The sequence below is a fragment of the Nerophis lumbriciformis genome, linkage group LG25, assembly GCF_033978685.3.
Source record: "Nerophis lumbriciformis linkage group LG25, RoL_Nlum_v2.1, whole genome shotgun sequence".
Classification (NCBI taxonomy): domain Eukaryota; kingdom Metazoa; phylum Chordata; class Actinopteri; order Syngnathiformes; family Syngnathidae; genus Nerophis; species Nerophis lumbriciformis.
Window position 1 is genome coordinate 32,189,254 of NC_084572.2, and position 19,631 is coordinate 32,208,884.

Genomic DNA, 19,631 nt, shown 5'->3' on the forward strand with positions numbered 1-19,631 from the left:
AAAAGAGTGAGAAGAGCCTGACGTGTAATGCCAGCAGCTAAAAGCAACTGCGTGAGAATCCACAGACCTGTGGATGTGTTGAAGGTGTGCTGGAAAATGCGGAACGAAAATTAGGGAGCAGCAGAAAAGGGGAATGTTTTATTTAAATAGGTGCGTTGGAAAACACGGACCGCAGTTTTTTTTTTTAAACTGGATCTGGATCGGCATTTTCCCATGCCTTGCCGATACGCATTTTTTATAAATAATGATAAATGGGTTGTACTTGTATAGCGCTTTTCTACCTTCAAGGTACTCAAAGCGCTTTGACACTACTTCCACATTTACCCATTCACACACACATTCACACACTGATGGAGGGAGCTGCCATGCAAGGCGCTACCAACACCCATCAGGAGCAAGGGTGAAGTGTCTTGCTCAGGACACAACGGACATGACGAGGTTGGTACTAGGTGGGGATTGAACCAGGGACCCTCGAGTCGCGCACGGCCACTCTTCCACTGCGCCACGCCAAATATCGGCGGCCGATCTGATCTAAATATCGGATCGGGACATCCCTAATGTCCGTGTGGAAACTCATTCGGTACACCTCCGCACCGAACCGAAACCCCCGTACCGAAACGGTTCAATACAAATACACGTACCCTTACACCCCTATCCATTAGTAAGATCTGCTGGTCTGTAGCAACATGACCTCAACTTATGCAAGAAGACTTCCTGAGAGAAGACCATTAAGAACACAAACCGTTTCAGTCAACGTGGGTTTAATTTGTGCTACAACATTCTTCTTCATCACAACCACGGGACAATTAAAAAAACAAACAAAACAAAAAAAAACCTTCTAGAAATAATGTATTAATGACAGATTTTTTTAATCTTTTGTTTTTTACACAAAATATTTCTTCCAAATGTAAGAAAAAATAGCTTCTAAATAGCCCGGTGAGCAACTAACATTAGCGACATGCCAGAGGGAGCGAAAGGACGACTTCCTTCGTCTCTGTCGCGCGGCAGAAGCGCGTACTTTAGCATTCTAAAAGCTTGAAAGGTTAAAATAAAAAATATTTTTAAGGCTTTTGTCGCGATTTCTGTGCCGAGACGTACAAAACTGTGCACACGTCGCTTATTTCACTCTCTAAATTAAAACAATCATTTTGTCTACGTTCAGGTTAGCAACTCTGACCCCGCCCACTTGCCTCAGGAAGCCTTTGATGACAAAAATCCTTCATCCGGCAGTTAATTCTGCGCCAGCATGAGAAAGTACTCGTAAAGTTCACACTTTGGACCCGAGAGCCATACACAGGATGCAGTCGGCGTGTTCCCGTTTCACAAGTAGTGTTAAAAGTCCGTGAAGCTGCAGAAATTTTGCTTGAATTTTAAAAAACAACGAGAATCTTCTAGATGAGATTCCCTTCAGGTGTTTTAGTCCGGCGATGGCAAGGTTTCACTTCCTGAGGTCGTGGCTTTGCGACGCCATGGTAACGATGACAGGGTGCTGAGAGGGTGGGATTTTGTGCTCGTTAGTCCCGCCCTCGTCCTCCATCCTGGGCCGCTTGGCCTGAGACTCTCCGATGATTTCTGCGCCAGGCTGTCGGTTTACCGCGACAGGAGGGGAGCTGGAGGCCTGGGCTGCCAAGATCTGAAGAGGACTGCTCAGACCTGCAAGGAGAAGGAGGACGGTGGAAGACTTGGTTTTTACACCAATAAAGAAGGAGGCTCTTAAAACAAAAAGTGAAGTGAATTATATTTATATAGCACTTTTCTCTAGTGACTCAAAACGCTTTACATTGTAAAACCCAATATCTAAGTTACATTTAAACCAGTGTGGGTGGCACTGGGAGCCGGTGGGTAAAGTGTCTTGCCCAAGGACACAACAGCAGTGACTAGGATGGCGAAAGCAGGGATCGAACCGGGAACCCTCAAGTTGCTGGCACGGCCGCTCTACCAACCGAGCTATACCGCCCCTTTGTGTCTCGTCATTCTATCGCCATCTTGCCAGGACCACACCGTGACCAGAGCCTTCAACATGGCGTCACATACCTGCGTTATAAGCAGGGCTGGTTGCCATGGCGACGGCAGCATTTGTGTGCTTTCCATTCTGGGTAACAGCGCGGACAGGAAGTTGATGCAGACCCAGCGCCTTGTTGCGTTCGTCAGCCCCGTGCACGGCGCTGTCCACCGTCTGGATCACCAGCTCCCGGTTGAGCTGCGCCTCTGAGGAGGACATTACGGCTGTCAATCATCGTGCCACGCCCACTTTTTGGGGTTGCCTTACCTCTCAGCTCGCTGTGTTCCATCCTCTGCATCCCTGGCGCCGTGGTGCCGACAGAAGGGGTGCCGTACCCGTTGGGCGGGGCGCTGGTGACCACACGCAGCATGGTGACGGAGGACTGAGGCGGGTTCTGGAGAAAGTGGACCGGCTGGACTTGTCCGCCGCCTGGAACGAGGGCGAGGGCTTTGCCCAAGCCGGAAGGCAGGACTACGGTCGGGTGGGAAGGCGCCGCCATGATGACGGGCTGAACGCTGACTGGAGAACCTACGCAGGACACATCACAACTTTTACTTGACCTTGTTCGCTTTGCTTGTCAGACTTTATGCTTATTTCCTTATATAGTTTAGGCACTGTTTTTGGAGACGCGTGCGACAGTCGGCCAATGAGAAACACCGGGCAGAAACGGACAGACTAAATGACGAGGCTAGCAACAGAAGATCCGTCTCGTCTCCTGACAAGACCACAGCAACCTGCATCTGCTGCTGCAAAACAAGTCCTGTCCTACATGCCAGCCCACGCAGAGAAGCTCCCCACAACTACAACCCACCATTTCCACAGAAATGACCAAATGAGAGTAAACGCATACCTGCCAACTACTCCGGTTTTCCCGTAATTAGTACGGTTTTCATCCACCTATTCCGGGTTACGGTTGCAGTGATAAAAAATACGGTTTTTCATTAATTAAATTTTTTTTATTTTTATTCACGAAATCGCGTAACAACAATGACAATCGACACTGCTTCCCGTAACTTCCTATCGAGCCATTCCGAATGCCATGCGCGAGGCTATTTATAGCACCGCTGCCAAGCACGAGGCACCTGTTGCCATTGTTTCCGAGCGAACGATCATGGAATCAGCCGGAGAAAAATCGCAAACGAGTCTTAAACCGAAAAGAAAACTGCAGTCATTCCGTGAAGAATATTCAAAAGCCTATCCGGGAATAATTATCCGTTCCAAAAAGGGTGAAAACTACGCGAATTGCACCTTGTGCAGACAAGATTTTTCGATCGGACACGGAGGAATTAGCGATGTAAAAGACCACGTTGGGACAAAAAAAACACAAGTCTAATGCCGTTGCTAGCGATACAAGTGGAAAACTTTCAACGTTTTTCGGATTTTAGCCACAAAAAGGTAATGACACCAATGTTATCTATTGGAATTGTTTAGTACTGTTATACTGTTAAAAGTGTTTGTACTATTTATGCTTTCAAGTCCAGGTTGAAAAAATCTGGTTAAATGTTGACAGCATAACTACCAAAATACAGAAGTATATCCTTAATATTTTTGCAGTGCTATTTCTGTTGAAAAGTTAAAATGATTACATTAGAGATGTGATGTGCTACTTTTCAAGTGTCTGATGGCTTAAATTATTTTTCATTATTTTTTCATATTTTGAATTCTTTTGAAAGGCTTACAAAAAACTACATTTGAATTGTAATTCCATGCTATTGACAGGACTATTAATTTGAATGAAGTCAGCTTACCATGTTTACAGTATGATAATTGTGATAGAAATGTGAATTTTAGGCACAGAATATTTTTTACAATTGAACAAGGCAGTAGATTATACAAGCTTGGACAGAAAGTTAATAATGACACCAATTTTTTTTTTTATGGAATTGTTTAGTACTGGAGCTTCACGGTGGCAGAGGGGTTAGTGCATCTGCCTCACAATACGAAGGTCCTGAGTAGTCTTGGGTTCAATCCCGGGCTCGGGATCTTTCTGTGTGGAGTTTGCATGTCCTCTCCGTGACTGCCTGGGTTTCCTCCGGGTACTCCGGCTTCCTCCCACCTCCAAAGACATGCACCTGGGGATACGTTGATTGGCAACACTAAATTGGCCCTAGTGTGTGAATGTGAGTGTGAATGTTGTCTGTCTATCTGTGTTGGCCCTGCGATGAGGTGGCGACTTGTCCAGGGTGTACCCCGCCTTCCGCCCAATTGTAGCTGAGATAGGCTCCAGCGCCCCCCCGCGACTCCAAAGGGAATAAGCGGTAGAAAATGGATGGATGGATGGATGTTTAGTACTGTTTTACCATTTGTTTACTGTAAAAAGTGTTTATACTTTTATACTTTCAATTAACAAATTGAAGTCTTGTGAAAGGTTGACAGGATAACTGGCATTAACTGTCAAAATAATTTCAAACTATTGAAGTTAGCTTACAGAATAAACATGTCAATCAACCCATATGATTTTTGCTGTAATATTTTTGTTTTGAAAAGTCACTGTGACTGATAGAAAAGTGATGGTTTTAGCAACATTTTAACCTGTCTGAATGCGAATAATCATTTTGCGTCGGGGGGGCGAAGCCTGAACCCCCCAACAGGACTTTGTCCTGGACCTACCGGGGCCTGCGGCCCCTGGACCCTGGCTACTAGGTTTTTCTGATTTCAAAAGTTGGCAGGTATGTAAACGTCCCTAATTCAGCAACTGGTCGACATTGTGGAGTCCAAGAGGCCACTCTACACCCCCCTCATGAAGCCTTTTTTTTTTTTTAAATGGTCATTTATCATAGGTTTGTTTTTAAAGTGAGCCTGTATCAGACGTGGAAAGAGAGAAAAAGTGTGTGTCTGTCAAAGAATGTTTGTGTCCATTTTGTAGCCCCATGTTAATGTGTTAGTCCATCCATCCATCCATCTTCTTCCGCTTATCCAAAGTAGTGTAAGTCTAAGCAGAGAAGCCCAGGCTTCCTTCTCCCCAGCTACTTCGTCCGGCTCTTTCTGGGGGATCCAGAGGCGTTCTCAGGCCAGCTAGGAGACATAGTCTCTCCAGCGTGTCCTGGGTCTTCCCCGCGGTTTCCTACCAGTCGGACGTGCCCTTAACACCTCTGCAGGGAGGCGTTCGGGGGTCATCCAGACCAGATGCCTGAATCACCTCATCTGGCTCCTCTCCATGTGGAGGAGCAGCAGCTTTACTTTGAGCTCCTCTCGAATGACAGAGCTTCTCACCCTCTCTGTAAGGGAGAGCCCCGCCAGATGTAAGATAATGGCTTTTTTGCCGATATCCGTTATTGTCCAACTCTTAATTACCGATTCCGATATCAACCGATACCGATATATACAGTCGTGGCATTAACACATTGTTATGCCTAATTTTGTTGTGATGCCCCGCTGGATGCATATTAACAAGGTTTTCCAAAATAAATCAACTCAAGTTATGGAAAAAAATGCCAACATGGCACTGCCATATTTATTATTGAAGTCACAAAGTGCATTATTTTTTTTTAACATGCCTCAAAACAGCTGCTTGGAATTTGGGACATGCTCTCCCTGAGAGAGCATGAGGAGGTTGAGGTGGGTGGGGGGTAGCGGGGGGTGTATATTGTAGCGTCCCAGAAGAGTTAGTGCTGCAAGGGATTCTGGGTATTTGTTCTGTTGTGTTTATGTTGTGTTACGGTGTGGATGTTCTCCCGAAATGTGTTTGTCATTCTTTTTTGGTGTGGGTTCACAGTGTGGCGCATATTTGTAACAGTGTTAAAGTTGTTTATACGGCCACCCTCAGTGTGACCTGTATGGCTGTTGACCAAGTATGCTTCACATTCACTCATGCGTGTGAATATTATGTGACTGGGCCGGCACGCAAAGGCAGTGCCTTTAAGGTTTATTGGCGCTCTGTACTTCTCCCTACGTCCGTGTACACAGCGGCGTTTTAAAAAGTCATACATTTTACTTTTTGAAACCGATACCGATAATTTACGATATTACATTTTAAAGCATTAGTCCGATATTATCGGACATCTCTAGTCATAACCCATAGGTGAGGATAGGAATGTAGATCCACCGGTAAATTGGGAGCTTTGCCTTCCTGCTTAGCTCCTTTTTCACCAGCAAATAATATCTATTAATACTATTTCTGGCGGGCAATGTGGTGTCGTCCTTTGTTCAGCGGTCCTTGAACGCACCGTAAAAACACCTGTTTCATATATTCCCTCTAAGTATAGAACAGTCATTCTCTACTAAGAGAGCACAGCTTGTAGGTTGAACATGCTCGGAGAGTAATGTAATATATGTTCAAATTGAGGCATGTCGTTTCTTAATGGGGGAAAAGCATTAATGTTTCTTATTTTCATGTTAGCATTTAGACTCGCTGTCTGTTCGTGAGTTTATAAAAGTGCAGTTATGAATCATAGTTTTCCCATTATTTTAATTTTGGACGATAATACTAACCACAAGTTCTACAGAGGTTGTCATTATTACCTTTTATAGTTACAACACTAAATGCAATTTGTTTCTCCGGTAAAAACGTTACCATGGCAACGTCTTTAAAAGTATTTATGGGCTCACCCGGTGCGCTCTGAGTGTAGCGGTACTCGGGCACCGACGCCAGCTTGTGGGCCAGCTGCTCGTGGTGGTCGGGCGGGATGGGCGACCCTTCTCTGCTCAAACATTCGGGGGTCTGCAACCCACTGGAAGGAGGGGAAAGTAGTCCCTGGTGAGTTGGAGAGGCGGGGGCGCTCCTGGAAAACAAAAGAAAAGAACATCACAAGATGGACCCTCTGGCTGTGACGGCAAGAGTGGACTTACTTGGTTCTGTCCAATCAAGTGACAGCAAGGAGCAGAAAGGACAAACGAAGAAGTTACAGAAGACGGAGTGTCTGGACGTCTCCAGAGGCGCGCTTACCTGGACGAGAGCGGTCCGAAGGGGGTCCGGAAGCACGCGACCCCCCGTTGCCGCCGCTTCCTGAAGGCCTGCTCCACCAGCTTGATCTCGGAGGCCGAGTCCACACGCCAAAAGCTGCCTTTGCCGGGCTCGTCCTGGGAGCGCGCCACCTTCAGGAAGTAGCGGTTCAGGGACAGGTTGTGTCGGATGGAGTTCTGACGGAGCACAAAGAGGTTAAAGGTGGCGTTCAGGTGAGGAAGGGGGGCGTCGCACACACCTGCCAGCCCTTGTCGGCCGTGCGGTAGTAGGGGTAGTGTTTGGTGATGTGAGCGTAGATGCCGCTCAATGTCAGCTGCTTGTCCGGCGCCGAGGAGATGGCCTGGACGATCAGCTGAGCGTAGGAATACGGCGGTTTGGACTCATCCTAGACACAATACACACGTTCATACCAAGGTGGTGGGCGTGGCTTGTGAGGGGGTGGGGTTTCATGACACTGTCATCACCTTGGGGCTGTCGCCGCCACCGGCTGACTCCCCTCGCGACTCGCCGGCTCCGCCCTTTTGATCAGTGGGGCCCCGTCTGTGCTCGCTTATGGCCTTGACGGCGTACTCGGCTGCTAGCTGGAGGTCAGGGGTCACGTTGCGGCCGTAGCGGTATCCCGACGACCCCGCACCTCTTGGACTCGCCGGGCAGGAGTTGGGAACACTGAGACCACAAAGGGAGGGAAGGAAATCATTGGTTTGGCCACGTGAAAAGGTCATAATATTACAAACCGCTCTCAGTCTGATGCATGATACTGAGCCCTTGTTGCTCACTGGAACTCTAAGCTATGCCAACAAACTCACGGCCTGCAGGACCATTTCAAAAGCAAGCCGAGCTTCTACAAAGGAGACTATTGTATGTATGTCATATATTTACACATTGGATTGAATTAGCCTTAGAGTCTACAGTGATATTAATAGGATGCATTGCAACAACCATTCTTAGTAAGGGTGCCAGATTACCACCGAAAGTAGCAATTATTTTGTTTGTTTAGTCTTTATTTGAAGGGGCACAGAAACATTAAGCTCAAAGACAAATCATGCAATAAAATAATGACAATAAAATCATACTATAGCATGTAATCAAATTAAGAAAAGTCATAAAATGCCCTTTCATGGACACATACTTAATATACAATACAACCACACCTCATTTACATCATAACACAAAGACAATGCATGCTCTTGTTTAGGGATGTCCCGGTCCAGGTTTTTTCACTTCCGATCCGATACCGATATTGTTTTTGCACTTCCGATCCGATACCGATACTGACCGATACCGATAATGGCCTATCCGAGCATGTATTAAAGTTTAAAGTTATTTAGCCTACTTAGTTGTCAGAATCATGTTGAAAAGGGTTTTATTACTCTTGATAACAACTAGCCAGCTGAATTAGGTGAGTTTGAATAATACACAATGGTTGGTAACAAGAAACTGACCTGTTTATTCAAGGATAAACACAAAATAGACAAAATTATACATGACAAACAGAAATGGCATCATTGAAACTAGGGCAGGGCGATATGGCCTTTTTTTAATATTGCGATATTTTAAGGCCATATTGCGATACACGATATATATCTCGATATTTTGCCTTCGCCTTGAATGAACACTTGATGCATATAATCACAGCAGTATGATGATTCTGTGTGTTTTGATTAATTGATTGAGACTTTTATTAGTAGGTTGCACAGTGAAGTACATATTCCGTACAATTGACCACTAAATGGTAACACCCCAATAAGTTTTTCAACTTGTTTAAGTCGGGGTCCACTTTAATTGATTCATGATACAGATATATACTATCAGATGTATACTATCATCATAATACAGTCATCACACAAGATAATCACATTGAATTATTTACATTATTTATAATCCAGGGTGTGGAGGGGGGCGCCGGATGTAAGTGTCAAAAAGACAGCCAAAAGAGTTTGATATGAGAATAAATCTAAAGTTAAAATATAGGGTAGAAATGCACCCATTTGCAGGAAATGTAGTCTGGATTTTCAAAATGTTCTTTCAAGGCTTGCATGTCTACATTAAAACATTCTTCTTCATACTGCATTAATATATGCTACTTTTAAACTTTCATGCAGATAAGGAAATCACAACTAAATAGATCACTAATTTTTTCAGACGGTGTTGATCTGGAAATTTTTGCCGCAGCATTTTGATGGTGTGGACGTGTGGCACCGAACGGCGATAAGCGTCTCGACAGACGTTACAATATTTGAACAATGATGACGAAAACTGTTTTCTCTGTCGTGTCCGTGTGTCGAAAATTGTTATGCGCTTATTTTTTTTTTATTTGATTTTGTGCGTGGCATAGATTTGCTGTGCACAGAGGACGTTTGAGCAGGCGCGCACCTTAGCGGCTGCGCTAGCATCACAGCTAACGTTAGCCATGCTGCTACCTCTCTTCTCGGGGAGGATGTATACGTATGTGACGTATGACGTGACAGTATGTGACGTGTGTAAGAAGGTGCGCTCGCTGTCTGTAAGAGGGAGACACAGGAAAGAGTGAGAAGAGCCTGTCGTGTAATGCCAGCAGCTAAAAGCAACTGCGTGAGATTCCACAGACCTGTGGATGTGTTGAAAGTGCGCTGGAAAATGCGGAACAGCAATTACGGAGCAGCAGAAAAGTGGAATGTATTATTTAAATCGGTGCGTTGGAAAACACGGACCGGCGTTTTTTTTAAAAACTGGATCTGGATCGGCATTTTCCCATGCCTTGCCGATACGCATTTTTTGGCAAATATCGGCATCCGATCCAAATATCGGATCGGGACATCCCTAGCTCAAAGACAGATATGATCTGTACCAGATTATAACTAAATAGCTAATTTCCATCTACAATCCCCGGCGACCTAAATTAAAGGGATACAAAAATCATGCAATAAAATAATGACAATAAAATCATATTATAGCATGTAATCAAATTAAGAAAAGTCATAAAATGCCCTTTCATGTACACATACTTAATATACAATACAACCACACCTCATTTACATCATAACACAAAGACAATGCATGCTCTTGTTCACATCTGTCATCATTTGTAAAAACAACCATGATTTTAACAGACACACCTCACAGTTTACAACAAAAATGCTCTCATGGATGAATATAATACACATTAAGTTGATGTGTCAAACATAGTGGCCACCTTAGTGACCGTGTGAGCAGCTTTGATTGCTCCAAAGCCACTTTTTAACTTCAATTGTGAATGAAGAGTAATCCGTTAGACTTTTCAAGTTTGTTGTGAGGTCGTTCCATTCCTTTATGGCTTTATATGAAAAGGGTGATTGTGCAAAAGGTGTTTTACATCTGGGTACGCTATACTGCCCCCTGGTGGAGGCTTGTGTGTTTCTAGTTGTCACAGCAGATGTAAACTGGACAAAGTGCTTAAGTGGCGCTGGTGCAGTGTTATTTAGGATTCGATGGGACATTCGTATTGATGCTAATCTTTGAATGTTGGCTAAATTTAACAATCTTTATTTTTGAAGAACAAAACAGTGATGGTGGTGTTGTGGTTTTCGGTCAAGGATTTTGAGCGATTGTGCAAAGTTTCCAATAGCCTCAGTGTCATTTTGCTTGCCTGCGACCAACATTTTATACATTAATAAAAACGAGACATACCGCATTTTTCGGAGTATAAGTCGCACCGGAGTATAAGTCGCACCTGCCGAAAATGCATAATAAAGAAGGAAAAAACATATATAAATCGCACTGGAGCCCGGCCAAACTATGAAAAAAAACTGCGACTTTTTGTCCGAAAAATACGGTAATATAATCTAATATTTAACCGTACACCAGGTATGTGCCAATCGATCGGCCAATAATCAGTATCAGCCGATTTTTATGAAAAAAAAAAGTATGCGATCGCCATTGCCTTTAATGCAGAACACAACTATCTTGAAACAAAAGAGGAAATACGTGCTAAGTAAAGTTGAAGAATTGTAGATGGAAGCATATTTCAGTAGAACGTAGGCAGATACTAATCTACTCATTAATTTCCTGGTAGTAAGTTAGAGAGGATAATATGACCACAGTTTACAAACCAGACCTGTTCAGTGGCTTTGTGGTTAGAGTGTCCGCCCTAAAACCGGAAGGTCGTGAGTTCAAACCCCGGCCGAGTCATACCAAAGACTATAAAAATGGGACCCATTACCTCCCTGCTTGGCACCCAGCAACAAGGGTTGGAATTGGGGGTTAAATAATCGCTGCTGCTCACTGCTCAATGCAGAGGTTAATTTCACCACACCTAGTGTGTGTGTGAGAATATCATTGGGACTTTAACTTTAACTGTTGGTGTGTCAGCATTGTCACAGGAGGGCGGAGCCATACATAAGTTGGTCACCTGCTTGCATATTAACACAATTTACAAGCATTTCTTCGTTTAAACTTACAAATCATGGATTTGATACTTGACGCCATCTCTTATGTTAGCATGCTAACATTTTTGCTAGTTTATTCGTATAAACATAAAAATCATTGCTTTCCATACTTGGTGTTATCTTAGACAGACGTGGGCACCATGACGTCATTGGATAATTTGCTATGATTTACTTTAATAAGGCTGTGTAAATTAGTTTTCTTTAAAAATCTGTTAATTAGTAACATGTATTTTTTTATATTATATCTAGAGATGTCCGATAATGTTTTTTTTGCTGATATCCGATATTCCGATATTGTCCAACTCTTAATTACCGATTCCGATATCAACCGATACCGATATATACAGTGGTGGAATTAACACATTATTATGCCTCATTTTGTTGTGATGCCCCGCTGGATGCATTAAACAATGTAACTTTATCATGAATTGATTAACGTGGACCCCGACAAGTTGAAAACCTTATTGGGGTGTTACCATTTAGTGGTCGATTGTACGGAATATGTACTGTACTGTGCAATCTACTAATACAAGTTTAAATCAATCAATCAAAAACAAGGTTTTCCAAAATAAGAGAACAACTTCCACTCCAGTTATGGAAAAAAATGCCAACATGGCACTGCCATATTTATTATTGAAGTCACAAAGTGCATTATTTTTTTAACATGTCTCAAAACAGCAGCTTGGAATTTGGGACATGCTCTCCCTGAGATAATCCTATGGAAAATACTATACTTTGACTTTCACAAAGTGCATTATTTTATTTTATTTTTTAAACATGCCTCAAAACAACAGCTACAAAAACAATGAAGGCACACAGCTTCAGTCCAGAGTATACTAGAGCATACTTGCCAACCTTGACACCTCCAAATCCGGGAGATGGGTTGAGGTGGGCGGGGTTGGGGGGGATCGGGGTTTGGTGGTAGCGGGGGTGTATATTGTAGCGCCCCGGAAGAGTTAGTGCTGCAAGGGGTTCTGGGTATTTGTTCTGTTGTGTTTATGTTGTGTTACGGTGCGGATGTTCTCCCGAAATGTGTTTGTCATTCTTGTTTGGTGTGGGTTCACAGTGTGGCGCATATTTGTTAAAGTTGTTTATACGGCCACCCTCAGTGTGACCTGTATGGCTGTTGATCAAGTATGCTTGCATTCACTTGTGTGTGTGTAAAAGCCGCATATATTATGTGACTGGGCTGTTTGTATGTAGGAAAAGCGGACGTGACGACAGGTTGTAGAGGACTCTAAAGGCAGTGCCTTTAAAGGCACGCTCCCAATATTGTTGTCCGGGTGGAAATCGGGAGAAATTCGGGAGAATGCTTGCATCGGGAGATTTTCGGGAGAGGCACTGCAATTCGGGAGTCTCCCGGGAAAATCGGGAGGGTTGGCAAGTATGCCCTACATTTGTGTTTTACCGGATATGTACCGCTCCGTACAACGGCTTTTTAAAAAGTCATTAATTTTACTTTTTGAAACCGATAATTTCCGATATTACATTTTAAAGCATCATCTCTAATTATATAATTTTCCCTTTTTTCAATAGTTGCTGCTTATTGTACGATGTACTTTGAGATTATTTCAAGTATCAGGAGACTTTGCCATTTTTTCTTTATTAAGAACGACTATCAACAAATCTAGCATTTTTTTTTTCTGGTGCTAATATAGACTTCTTGATGTCCCTGACGAACAGCGAGCTGCGAGCATTGCTTTGCGCTGCTGCTCCAGTTGGACTTTCTCTCCTTAAAAGCTGCCGCTGTTCTTAATATTTGCACATTTTGCAGATGGCTGTCCGCGGGTATATCTAGGATATATTAAAGTACGTCCACATCGCAGACATGCTTATCCGTTGCAGACAATCCCGTGCGTCTTGTTTACGTCATCGCAAGTGCTGATCAAAGTCTTTTTTTCGGCGCATCACTAATCAATTGCGTACACACATTAGGCTGTATATATGCATTCATACTGTAACGACCTGCTGGTGGTAATGTTTTATGTGCGTGTGGTTTTGATTTGATGTTCTAATGATCACAAACACACAGTCTGTGCCTGAAAAGGAATAGGTGGAGGATGAGGAAGTGTAGTTGTGTCTGGGGAAGCACAAAGACGAAAGTGCTGGAATTGTTAGCATAAGATTGGCATAAAAAGTTAAAAACAGCGTCAGACTTTTGACTTCTTCTTGAGGCTACAATACATATTTAATATGTTTTCACGTTAAAAAAAAACTTATTTTTAAGGTGCCACAATCAGTAACTATAAAGGGAAACCCTGTTAGACGTATGCTAACCTTTCCTATATCATCATACTAACGTTTTATGCTAGCATTTGAACTAATTTGATTAGTTTAAATCAGTACATACATTGGTGGTGTCAACACCAAGGGTAGTATTAGTATATGACTGATACATTAGATACTAGACTGATTAGATGGATATTTTTATTTTCTCAAAATGTTTGTTGATTTTCTTCATGTTTACAAATTCAGGGAATGATTCCCTGCACAAAAAAGGAATAAAAAGTTAATGTGTTCTATTGACTTTGTTTTTATCCAACAACTGTATTTAGTAAAATAAGGAACTACTTTTAAATAGTGTGCTGATATTTTTAAACTGTCAGTAGCACTTATCATAAATAAATAGGAATTAATTAATGTGTACAGCTCCACTAATGGACATTGGAGTATTACTTTCAAAGGCAAAATTAAAGTATTGCTAGAAACATAATTGTATATGGGACTTTATTGTATTATATGTATAGTACATGTTCCAAAAGAAAAAAGCATAAAACACAGTATATTTAAATATACTAAATGTAAAAAAAGGGAATAAATATTAAAAATAAGATCATTAAATGAAATCTAGTTTGGTTACGCCATCATGAGCGCAACACAAGGTTGTAAAAGTTTCAACTACAATTCTAAATAAGACATACTTGCCAACCTTGAGACCTCCGATTTTGGGGGGTGGGGGCGTGGTTAAGAGGGGAGGAGTATATTGACAGCTAGAATTCACCAAGTCAAGTATTTCATACATATATATATATACATATATATGTATATATATATACATATATATATATATACAAATATATATATATACATCCTGAAAATATACAAACAAAACTGTGTTTGGATAATTGATACTTCAAACTTGCATAAATAAATATTAAGGAATATAACATAACTTGGCTTCTGAGAGCTTCAAAATGTAATGAATAAAATGCTAAAGTTGTTGATAAACAAGCAATTATTTTAATAATTAAATATGGTCATTTTAAATGAATTATTATGATAATTTAAAATTAATTATTTCAAATATGTTTATTTTAATGTATAATTCTAATGCCTGGATGCAATAAGGAGTCAGAAAAAATAAAAATAAAAATACAATAAATGTTGATTTATTTTTTTATTTTTTTTAATTAATAAATATATTTATTTTTAGGTAAGATAAACATAATAATACAATTTATCTCTTGTCTGGATGATTTAGTTCTTGTCACCCTGTTGTCATCCCGTAGTGAAAAAAGGCTGTCCTCACTCAGGTCCGTATGGACCTGGAGGGGGCGTGGCCTCCAGCTCCGGCTGAAAATCGGGAGATTTTCGGGAGAATATTTGTCCCGGGAGGTTTTCGGGAGAGGTGCTGAATTTCGGGAGTCTCCCGGAAAATTCGGGAGGGTTGGCAAGTATGAAATAAGATGTCAAAAGCAAACTGAAATCAAATACACACAGCTTAAAGATTGATCAATACCTTTTTAAATTTAGTAATACATAAATATGATGATTTATCAAAATATAAAAGAAATATACCTGAACAGAACGCTCATGATGGTTACACCAAAAAGTAACGCTATGAATCGCGTTTTCCCAAGTTTTTGGGGCATTTTTATGCTATTTCCAAGCATCTCCTTTTTATTATCGTTGATTTTAAATGGTCAAACTAATGCATATTATATATGCATGCCCTAGTAAACAACAACAAAAAGTCATATTTATTTTGATTGTTATATTTTGAAGTACATTTGTGCAGGTGGGTGCGAATGTACCCATTACCAGAGCTGTACACTAATACATGTGATCCACATCGAGAGGAGGTGGTTCGGGCATCTGGTCAGGATGCCACCCGAACGCCTCGCTAGGGAGGTGTTTAGGGCCAGTCCGACCAGGAGGAGGCCACGGGGAAGACCCAGGACACGTTGGGAAGACTATGTCTCCCGGCTGGCCTGGGAACGCCTCGGGATTCCCCGGGAGGAGCTGGACGAAGTGGCTGGGGAGAGGGAAGTCTGGGCGACCCGACCTCGGATAAGCGGAAGAAGATGGATGGATGGATGTGATCGGTATTGGTATCAACCGATATCACTCACCAAAAATCTTATTGGAATCGGCAGCAGAAATCCCAGATGGGAACATTTCTACTGTGAAATATTAAAGATGCATGATAACATTCGGAAGTGATAACTGTAACGACAACAAAGCATTCTGGGAAAGGCCTCATCCTCACACTTTGCCAAGTCTTCCGGATTCGGCGGAAGACTCCTTTCCTACTTCCTTTCCGATGTTTTGTGTGCACATAAATTATTGTAGCTTTTGCTGGGATGCGCACGCACGAGCCCCCAGTGGCTGTTAACAGTATGACAGCAAAGCATACTTCCCTTTTTGTTTTGCACCAATATTTCAACCTTATGGTGGGAATGGCACACACATCACATGGAACACAGCCGTGTATTGTTATGTAAGATGTGTACAGTAAGGACACAACTTAATGCATAGTAAGCATTTCAGCACCATGGTGATAAGTCAGCATTAAGTACATAAACACAACAATCAGTGAAGCTCCTGTTAATTATTTGCCAGCCTCCATGCGGCTGCCATAGCAGTAAAAGCCAACGACATCTGCTGCTGTTTGCAAACACTGCACTGATTTGACACACACACACACACACACACACACACACTGGCTTTTAGCTAAACTGTCTTGACTATTGGCTAGAACTTCAATGACGTATTATAATATTTTTTTATGACAAAACAATGTGTCAACATTCTGCATGGATGTATTCAGGTATTATTTTTTATTTCATACTAATGGCCGATAGGGCTTGGTACACGGCCGATTTCACAAATTGATTCCATTTCCATTCAAAATCGATTGATCACGATTGGACTCGAGCTGCACTTAAATATTGAAAATGTGTCAAATCCAATACAAAATACAAACGAGCTTTGTTTTTTTCTCTTCACCATTAACAACTTTGGACAGTTTTGAACTAAGAAAGGAAAGCGCCAGTGAAAGTGGTCTTCAATTGCACCATTCCATTACAGTATTGTTTCTTTAAGCGCAAAGAAGTGCCCAAAATGTAAAAAAGATATCGATCAAATTGATTATTTTACCCAGCTATCCATCTATCTTCTTCTCCTTATCCAAAGCCAGGTCTTGGGGGCAGCAGCCTAAGCAGAGAAGCCCAGACTTCCCTACTTGGTCTAGCTCCTCCCAAGGCGTTTCCAGGCCAGCTGGGACTCATTGTCTCTCCAACATGTCCTGGGTCTTCCCCGTGGCGTCCTACCGGTCGGATGTGCCCGAAACACCTCCCCAGGGAGGCGTCCTCATCTGGCTCATCTCGATGTGGAGGAGCAGGGCTTTACTTTTTACCCCCTCTCTCCACCCGACAGAGGAAACTTATTTTGGCCGCTTGTAGCCGTGATCTTGTCCTTTTGGTCATAACCCACAGCTCATGACCATAGGTGAGGATAGGAAAATAGATTGACTGGTAAATTGAGAGCTTTGCCTTCCGGCTCAGCTCCTCTTTTACCACGACGGACCGATATAGGGTCCGCATTACTGCACTGCTCTGGCTGTCGATCGATCTCACGATCCACTCACTGGTGAACAAGACCCCGTGGTACTTGAACTCCACTTGGGGCAGGGTCTCGCCCCCAATCCGGAGATGGCACTCCGCCCTTTTCCTGGCTAGAACTACGGACTCGGACTCGGAAGTGCTGATTCTCATCGCAGTCCCTTCACACTCGGCTGCCAACCGATCCAGTGAGAGCTGACGATCCTAGCCAGATGAAGCCAGTGAGATAAATATTTTCTTAACTGTATGGTTGTTTTATTCTTTTAATGCTGGATATTAATTTGTGAAATGCAATGCCTTGATTAAGTGAGGTTAGTGCACAGTCCTAGCCATAGTCATAGCTTTGTTTCATCAGCCGTTTGGGAAATAATTAATGTATAAATAATCATTTACAAAATATTTCTGTGTTAATAACTTTATTCAAAACGTATAGAACTGCGACTAATATATGGGGAAAAAAATTTGTTCTAAAGTTTTGTGGGTGCGGCCTATATTCCGCTGCGCTCTACAGTCCGGAAAATACGGTAAATTGCCTGAATGTCCTCAAAATGTTTTCTTAATATGTATAATTGACTGTATAATGCATATGTTCCTTTTTTACTGTACTTGAATGTATAATAGACTATTTCTATTATTCACATGTGAATAATACTGTATAATAGACTGTATTTCTATTATTCACATGTGAATAATGATGTATAATAGACTATTTCTATTATTCACATGTGAATAATGCTGTATAATAGACTGTATTTATATTATTCACATGTGAATAATGCTGTATAATAGACTGCATTTATATTACTAACATGTGCATAATGCTGTATAATAGACTGTATTTATATTATTCACATGTGCATAATGCTGTATAATAGACTATTTATATTATTCACATGTGAATAATGATGTATAATAGACTATTTCTGATATTCACATGTGAATAATGCTGTATAATAGACTGTATTTATATTATTCACATGTGAATAATGCTGTATAATAGACTATATTTATGTTATTCACATGTGAATAATGCTGTATAATAGACTGTATATATATTATTCACATGTGAATAATGCTGTATAATAGACTGTATTTATATTATTCACATGTGAATAATGCTGTATAATAGACTGCATTTATATTACTCACATGTGCATAATGCTGTATAATAGACTGTATTTATATTATTCACATGTGCATAATGCTGTATAATAGACCGTATTTACGTTATTCACATGTGAATAATGCTGTATAATAGACTGCATTTATATTACTCACATGTGCATAATGCTGTATAATAGACTGTATTTATATTATTCACATGTGCATAATGCTGTATAATAGACTGTATTTATATTATTCGCATGTGCATAATGCTGTATAATAGACCGTATTTACGTTATTCACATGTGAATAATGCTGTATAATAGACTGCATTTATATTACTCACATGTGCATAATGCTGTATAATAGACTGTATTTATATTATTCACATGTGCATAATGCTGTATAATAGACCGTATTTACATTATTCACATGTGAATAATGCTGTATAATAGACTGTATTTATGTTACTCACATGTGAATAATGCTGTATAATAGACTGTATTTATGTTACTCACATGTGAATAATGCTGTATAATAGACTGTATTTATATTATTCACATGTGAATAATGCTGTACAATAGACTGTATTTATAATATTCACATGTGAATAATGCTGTATAATAGACTGTATATATATTATTCCCATGTGAATAATGCTGTATAATAGACTGTATTTATGTTATTCACATGTGAATAATGCTGTATAATAGACTGTATATATATTATTCACATGTGAATAATGCTGTATAATAGACTGTATTTATGTTATTCACATGTGAATAATGCTGTATAATAGACTGTATTTATATTATTCACATGTGAATAATGCTATATAATAGACTGTATTTATATTATTCACATGTAAAAAATTCCTAAGTGTTTATTGTGAGCGAACTGTGGTGCTGAATTTCCCCCAGGGATCAATAAAGTACTTTCTATTCTATTCTATATCGGTAATTTGTTGATAATATTTGAAGTTGGAATTTACAAGATCAAAAGGGGGATTTTTTTTTTTTAACAGAAAATGATGAATTGTTTCCATGCGTGGGAAATTACTAGCTGAACGTTTTGAGGTTGGAATGGAAATGTGGAATTTTGTCACCGAAAATTGTGGAAATACCGTTTTCAAATCACAAACAAAATGTTATTCACGTTGTAACATAAAGTCAAAGTAGTGCACTAATTGTACACAATGTATGCCTGACAAGTCAATCCTATGATTGCTCCCCCCCACCACCATGCTGGAACAGACTGTTGTGTGTGTCCATGTGCGAGGGGGAACTTTCAAGGAAACCACCGATGCACCTCTTTAAAAAAAAAAAAAAAAAAAAAAACATCCTCAAAAGCAAAACAATCTTGAACCAATCAGGAGC

The 19,631-nt window shown here is 41.0% G+C and overlaps 1 protein-coding gene across 1 annotated transcript in view; it reads right to left on the reverse strand.

Moving 5' to 3' along the window:
• Window positions 1-744: 744 nt before the first annotated feature.
• foxk1 (forkhead box K1) overlaps window positions 745-19,631 on the reverse strand; it is a 38,835-nt gene continuing 19,948 nt past the window's right edge. Inside the window, exons 3-9 of the mRNA XM_061984220.1 lie at window positions 7,370-7,571; window positions 7,144-7,290; window positions 6,888-7,081; window positions 6,551-6,723; window positions 2,270-2,530; window positions 2,035-2,208; window positions 745-1,653 (exon numbers count right to left, since the gene is read on the reverse strand). Coding sequence (XP_061840204.1) covers window positions 1,439-1,653; window positions 2,035-2,208; window positions 2,270-2,530; window positions 6,551-6,723; window positions 6,888-7,081; window positions 7,144-7,290; window positions 7,370-7,571 — 1,366 coding nt within the window. The 3' untranslated portion in view covers window positions 745-1,438. The remainder of the gene's footprint in view (window positions 1,654-2,034; window positions 2,209-2,269; window positions 2,531-6,550; window positions 6,724-6,887; window positions 7,082-7,143; window positions 7,291-7,369; window positions 7,572-19,631) is intronic.